The sequence below is a fragment of the Artemia sp. Qi Xiang Cuo genome, chromosome 10 (assembly GCF_049724085.1).
Source record: "Artemia sp. Qi Xiang Cuo chromosome 10, ASM4972408v1, whole genome shotgun sequence".
Classification (NCBI taxonomy): Eukaryota; Metazoa; Arthropoda; class Branchiopoda; order Anostraca; family Artemiidae; genus Artemia; species Artemia sp. Qi Xiang Cuo.
In genome coordinates, this window is record NC_142803.1 from 9,174,672 (window position 1) to 9,182,443 (window position 7,772).

At 38.0% G+C, this 7,772-nt stretch overlaps 1 protein-coding gene across 1 annotated transcript; it reads left to right on the forward strand.

The window, feature by feature from the left end:
* Nucleotides 1–741: 741 nt before the first annotated feature.
* LOC148947444 (uncharacterized) lies at nt 742–1,437 on the forward strand. The gene has a single exon (XM_089095885.1). The coding sequence runs from the start codon at nt 742–744 to the stop codon at nt 1,435–1,437; it is 696 nt and encodes a 231-aa protein (XP_088952011.1).
* Nucleotides 1,438–7,772: the final 6,335 nt, after the last annotated feature.

The window sequence follows — 7,772 nt, forward strand, 5'->3', positions numbered from 1 at the left end:
TCGTTTGTATTTGTTAATCCTTCGTTGTAATTATATTTCTGAACCCCCTTTGTAACTGTCTTTTGACGAAGATAATCTAACATTCATAACTCTAAGGGATACTAATCTATCCCTTTCGAGCCACTAACCCCCTCTTTTTTCGAGATGGTTCGAAATTACGCGGGAACTGGTCGCGGCCGTCCCGACCAGGAGAAACTTAAAAAGGCCGTGCAGTCTGTATTGGCGGGAAGACTAACTTTTGGGAAAGCTGCGGAAGAGTTCTCACTGAAAAAATCGACAATATTTGATGCTTTAAAACGTGTGAAGAATCGCATTTCCGAAATGGAAAAAGACGGCGTTAAGACAGTCCGCGCAACGGAGGAAGCACTTTTCGAGGTGATTGGGGCCCCACTGCGGACAGTATTTACTCAAGAACAAGAGAGAGAGCTCAGCAAATACCTTCAGAAATGCAGTCTAATGAACCACGGGCTGACACCAAAGGCTGTCCAAAAGTTGGCATATGACTGGGCACAGATGCTTTCTCTGAAAGTCCCTGAAACTTGGGCTAAAGAGGAGATGGCTGGCTTAGTTTGGTTCAAAAGCTTAATGCGGTGGAACTCGGAACCTTCAACACGAAGTCCAGAAAATACCAGCCAAGCAAGAGCGGCTGGATTCAATGCTCCAGTTGTGAAGCAGTTTTTGAGAACTTGAAGTCGCTTTATATACGTTACCAGTTTGGACCAACCAGGGTTTGGAACTACGATGAGACAAGGCTACTTACCGTTGTACAAGCATCATGCATTGAAACAGATCCAACAAACCGTATCAGCCAAAAGAGGCAAGAACGTCACTCTGTTGTGTTTTGTGAGCGCAAGTGGACAGACGATACCTCCGGTGTATTTTTTTCCCCGCGTTAAAACCCCGGACAAGATGTTCCGAGACGGTCCCCCTGGTTGTGTCGGCCTTGGTCATCGAAGTGGTTGGATGACGGCGGACAATTTTTACTTGTCTATTCAGCATTTTCAGAAGCAAGTCAGCGCAACTCCTGAAAATCCGGTTCTTTTGTTGCTCGGCAATCATGACAGCCACATTTCAATTCAAGTCGTCAATTTCTGCAAGGAGAAAGGGATCCATCTTGTCACATTCCCGCTTCACTGTTCACATCACCTTCAACTACAAAACGTGTGGATTTATAGTCCTTTGAAACACGCTGTTAAAGAATCCTATGATTTTTGGCTTCAGCAAAACCCAGGCCAAAGGATATCGGTGCATGAAGTCGCACAACTTTTTAAAGTGCCATTTATTCAAAAGCTGAATCCTCAGAACATAACTGCTGGTTTTGTCAAGACTGGTATATGGCCATTAAACCCGGACGTGTTTAGAGAGTCTGATTTTCTCCCGGCAAGTGTAACTGACAGAGCTGAACCACAGGAGGGAGGAAAGTTTGCGGCAAGCTGAAAGGCCAGCAGCACAAGAGGAAACAGCTAACTCAGCGAAGGACGCGAGCACTGCCAATGAGTCAAGCTCAAGTTCAAAGACCCCGGACGTAGTGAGGCCGTATCCCAAAACCACCATTGTGCAGCTGGTTTGCGGAGATAGGAAGAGCAGAATGACCAGGATCCTGACAGTCGATCCAGAGATTAACCAGATTGATGCTCTTGCAATATCTTCGAAAAAGGCAAAGGTCCAATCAAACTTGACGACCGCACCGCCGCAACATAAACACCACGCGAAGAGGAGTAGCTATGACGCCGCGGTGTCTACTCGGACGAAGGAAGACTCCAATAAATCACTTCACATCGGGAGTGAGCAGGAAAACGAAACAATGGAATACAGTCTCGGAGATTTTGTTTTAGTGAAGTTCTCTGTTGAAAAAAAGGAAATTCTGCAATTTTCTATGCAGGAGAAATCGTAGAAATTAGGAAAGAATGCGCTACGGTGAATTTTCTGCGCAGAAGTGGCGAGAAATTTATATTCCCTGAGCAAATTGATAGAGCAGAGATAGATCAAACTGATATTGAGCTTAGACTCACCGGCCCTCTGTTACCAGGAGGACCTGGCCGGTAAGTGAGTGACAGAGGAGTTGGCTCAAACCTAACTGCCGACAATGTTAAGTGACGAATTTGTCCATTTATGCTTATATAGTTGAAAATCTGGTCATTTTGTGTTTTTTACGTTGTTTTTCAAATAAATAGCTGAAATATTTATCCCGTCCGGATTAGCCCCTACGCTATCCGCTTTTGTCCTGTGGTGGGGGCTATTCCGAACGAGTGAGAGGCTACTGGTTTTAGGGTGGTGGAAGCTTTACCTTGATTCCTAAAATTTTCATAAATTCACTATAGAACGCTTAGTATCTGCTTTCCATTCTCCGTGAAAACCGGGTCTTTTGGTTGAAAAATAAGCTTAGAGCAGCAGGAAAAGCAAAAATCGTTCGATATGGCCCCCCTCTCCCACTGCATACAAAACTTCAAATACCGTATCACAAAATTCGTCAGTTATCTGAGTAATAACTTTGAACTTAAAAGCTTAATTTTTTCATAGTATCTTTTGTCTATATCTGTTTTGTCACCTTCAAAACAGTTGAAATGGACGACTTTGATAGTGTTTTTTTTTTTGTTTTTTTTTTGCTCTTTTGGATTCCTAAGCGGCCTTTTTGTATTAAAAACTGGTTTTAGGTAGAAACTTTACAAAATGCGTTTAAAGTTTTTTTTGGATTCTTTAGTTGTAGAATATATGTCTTGTAGGCTAAAGTTGAACTGCTGTTTTTGTATAGCTTTTGGCTGCTCTTTTGGATATTATTCATTTTTTCTTTTGGGGATTCATTCCAAATTATAAACTGATAAATACCTAATATTAGTCAAATTATAAACTGCATCTAAAATGAGTAAATTTATCAAATTGAAAATACATAATGAACACTTCACATGAGAACACTTCAATTACAATGGAACAAAAAACACTTAATGGTTTATTTGGTATGAAGAAAAATGAAGTGTCAGCTATTTTATTAGGTTAAAAATGAAAAGCTCATCTGTTTTAAATATAATTAAATGAAATAATATGCAGACTGAAATACCTCCAGAAATATTTTGGGATTTCCTTCCTAGTTTGTCACTTTTAATCCAAGCAAAATGTTAGGACACTTAACATCAGTTATTGAGTTTAAGATTTGATTTCCAAATGCTCACAAAAACTACCAAATTTAAGAAAGTCGCAACAATAAGTCACCTGTGGTCAAAATACTCAAAGACTCCTCTTTGATCCCCACCCAGGCTCGAAGCTTCTACTATGGTCATTTCCATGGAAATCTCCAAAGAGTTTCTTTCTAGAATAGCTTTTAAGCATAGTTAGGGGAATTTAGCCTTTTTTGCTTTTCTTCAAAGCTTTGAAAAAGTGTTATAATATTCCAAATGTTACATTTTTTATATTTGTGCATATTTTTGGTAATCAGTTGTGGGGTTATCGAATTTTTTAAACCACTGTAGATATATAAGAACGTTGAACCGTTTCATCAATAAGAAAAAAAAAACGGGTTGGACGCATATGTCCCTTTCCCTTTGGACGACAAAACCATGCGAGTGCTGTATTAAGTATAACTCACGAAAATCTTGTTAAATTTTGTCAACTTTTCAACTTTTTGTCTTCCCTGCTTTCCAAAAAACACACAAAAAAAAAAAGGTACCATCATTTAAATACAATAACTCCCTATGCCCCCCCCCCCCCCTCTGGATACCATCTTGATAGGATACCGTCTCTGCTTTAAATAAAAAAAATAATTAACTTATTGACACCCCTGCTTTAAAAAAAAAAATCGAGGTATTATCATTTAAATATGATAGCTCACTACCCCCCCCCCCTCTGGATACCACCTTGATAAAATGCCGTCTCTGCTTTAAATTGAAAAAAAAAACTTTTTGGGATCCCTGCTTTCAATAGAAAAAAAATTCGAGACATTATCATTTACATGTAATACCTCCCTACCCCCCCCCCTGGATACCACCTTGATAGGATACCGTCTCAGCTCTCATTAGAAAAATAGTTTAATTAATAATTAACTAGGTCATTGTATTGTTCAAACAACCACGCAAATTAACGTTAAACAGCTTATTGTTCCTTGAAAAAAAAATTCAGGGTATGATTACAATGGGTAAAGATACAACAACAAAAAGGTCGAAATTATTCAGATATAGGCTACCTCAAATTACTGAAAAACTGAGTCATAGATTCGCCGTGGCATTCAATAAGATCCAAACAATCCAATTAAAAGAGAACACGCATACAAGCCAAGTTAGGCCAGTAGCCTATGAGAAATCGTAAAATGCCCTCGACAATGAACTAATCCCAATGGGGGTCTATCAAAATATTGGGGGAGTCTCTCGAAATATTTCAATGTTTTCCCAGGGAATTTGATATCATTTTCTTCTGTCTCCACTTTAAATGAACAAATAATTATCTTTTTGGCATCCCTGCTTTCAATAAAAAAAAAAAAATGAGGTATTATCATTTAAAAATGATAGCCCCCTATCCCCCCCCTATAGGCAGTAATTTACAATTTATTTATGAATCATATTTTTGGGGTAACTTCCGGTTCAATCCTTAATTCCCCCACCTTGTACATAGCTTAGTCTATAGCTAAATTTTGTCTCAATAGAAGGTTGTTTTTTTTTGGGGGGGGGGGTAAAAATGTTTCAGAAACAAGATTGTATTTTCTATGCCGTTCGACAATTGAGTATTAAATATTCAGAAAATCTTATCTAAAAACAGCAAAAAAAAATCTCGCTTGTCAATTTCAAAATCCAACTGAAGGCTGAAGCTGTATAGCAGTGAATGCGTTCTATAGTTCTATTCAACTTGAAAATAAATTCTTGACTACGAATGATGTACAAAATAGCGATTGGGAAACTGCATTTGAAATGATTTAAACTCATTTCATAAAGACGATACTTTTTTTCTCAACATATGAAGAACTGTGTATATTCAATATTTGCAATTGCATATTGCATCTGTCTGGTTTTTATGCAAAGTAACAAAAGAAACGAAAATTAATGAACAAGAGAGTAGTGAAGGATTATGGTATGCAAAGTAATATTTGGCAGGGAAAGTCACTGGTGATAAATCGCTAGGTGTGGCACCATGATTGCGTGATTTTCGGGGAACTAATTTTTTTTTTCGGGGTGACGCATAGATTTTCGGGGAAATACCCGAAAATTTAGGGATAGTGCTTGGTTTCTGATCAGGAAAATCGAAATACTAAACCACACGAGAAGGAAAAGCTCCGACTTACGGTTGAAGCAATAAAGAATTACCGCAAAATAAATTTGACGTCGACCGAACGCCGCCGCCTCGGCTGGCGGCGGCGCGCCTGCGTTGCGCCGGCGGCGTTACGACACTTCGGTGGCGTTCGACCGGGCCTCTCGTCGGCGGCGTTCGGTTGATCCGCCGGCGCGGCGCCGGGGTCTAGTTGAGGGGGATGTTGAACAAAAACCGAAGATGGTATGTGTATACTGCTACTTGTTGTGGGGGATGTTGGACTAACCAAGAGACTATATTTGTTTCCTTCTACAACTGCTGCCACTACCACTGCTACCAGTGTTGCAGTTATTACTATTGCTACTGTATATTTTTCGGGCAAAACTACTGTTATACGGTAACTGTTGTATGGCAGAAACCGGCACTTTGTCAAGTCTCAAATATCCTTTTGTTTCTCAAAAAAGATGCTAGAGCTTTAGGTTTTCGTTTGAATGAACCCTCTGTTGATGTTCTAAGACAACTGGTTCAGTATAATGACTCCTTAGAAAGAGCGAAAACACATAGCCTTCATCAGTTATCGCCCTTCTTGGGAAAAATATGGAATTCCATGTTTTTAAAGGTATAAGCTTGAAACCCCCGTTCCACAGTTCTCCGTTTCGTGTTGAATTTCATGGTTTAGTTTCATGTAGATTGCACCCCCTTTACGAGTGTATCCTCTTTTTCCTAAGATTATGCAAATTTTCTTATGCTAATAAGTTTTGATGGGTAACATTAAAATTGTTAAGTTTTGGTTATCTTTGGAATCAACGCAAGAAGTAAATTCTTTTGATATATTTATCATTTTTGAAATACCATTATCAGATTTTGGGTTCAATTGGCAAGGGCCGCTCTTTACTTAACAATCCTTACCTTGAACGGTTTGATAGCTATAGCGTCCCCTCTTTGAAACTATAGTGTACCTTAGTACCCCTTTCACTTGGAAGGCGTACTAGGTTTTGCTTCTCATTGTATGTGTAAAGATAAAAAGACGTGATTATGTGATACTGGGAGTAGATCTAATTTATCATCTTTTAGAAATATATCATCAGTGGAATTAATGGCACGATCTTTTTGGTTTGTCAAAAAGGGTGCTAGAGCTGTAGGTTTTTTTTTGAATGAACCATCTCCTGATATTTTACTACCACCTGTTCAGTTCGATGACCACTAAAAAAAAAAAAAAAAAAAAAAAAAAAAAAAAAAAAAAAAAAAAAGATCAGTGGCTACCCTTCGCAGGAAGAACACAGGATTTTGTATTTTTGTAGGTAGGACCTTGGAACCTTTATTCCAGGGTTCTTGGATATTCGAATTTCGTGGTGTAATCACCATATAAACTGCACCCCTTTTGGAGACCTTTTCTCCTTTTTCTAAGACTTGGTGGATTTTCTTCTATGGGATGAATTTCAAATAAATGAATTTGGATATATTTTGACTCATCATTAAAAGCAAATTTTTTGATGAATTGATATTTTCAAAATTCTATTTTAAAGTTCCGGTATCTATTCACGAGGGTTGCTCATTACTTACCGTGAACGGTCTAATACTGTCGCTTTTTTAAATTATCCTTTAAAATAAACTATAGTCGACTTTTTTGTTTTGCATAACCAGATGGCTAAGACTGAAACTCTTTGTAGATAAGAGAGGGCCAAAAGTTAATTGTTTTTCTCAGAGATTTCTTTACTAATTATGCGAAACAATTTAATTCTATCTCTGAGTGGGACAGTATTTTATTCTTTATCTTTGTTGCACACTGAATTGATGCATCTTCAATTTCAGCTTTGAAAATGTATCGTTTTTTTTTTACCTTAATCAGGATTGAGATAAATAAAGGTGGTTTTTAATAGGATTAGTATATTGTATACGTGCCAATACAAAATTGTATCTCACTCCTTATCTTTGGTCCAAAGCGAATCAGTGTATCTACTGTCCTGGAATTTTTTGGATTGTCCCCGAGTTTCCCCGAATGATAATTTGGCTCCTCGAAATCTGCCTGAAAATTAGCGCCTGTAAATACACTAATGTCAATACGAACAAATCGTTAATATTTCATTTAGCTAATTTTCTTGGCTATTTCGGAAAACCCAGTTTTTTTTCGGAGAGATTCGGGGAAACAGAAATTTGGAGTTAGTGGAACCACTAAATGAATTAATGTATATCAAATTGTCAATTTGAAAATTAATCTGATTTTGAATCTTATTCTGAATTGAGACAAGAAAAAGAGGTTTCAAATAGGAGTATTAAAATCATTTTTCAAGTTTCGAAGTCAAATTTTCAAGAAAGGTAAATTTGGTCACTTAAATAGGGATGTCTAGGAGCTGTGGCGTAATATTTTGAAAACCCTGGGGGCAGGGAGGGGGGCAAAGTTAGTGCCAAATTTCTTAAATCAAATGAAAGTGATTTGAAGCCTCTATCCTACTTTACTGTCCTCTACTGTCCAACACTGTCCTACTTTGTTCCTGTCCATAAACAAAAAATAGTATTTTACTCTTTATCTTTGTTCCAAACTG

Coding starts and splice junctions, on each gene's coding strand:
- LOC148947444 (XM_089095885.1), top strand. CDS start 742: ATGAGACAAGGCTACTTACCGTTGTACAAGCATCATGCATTGAAACAG.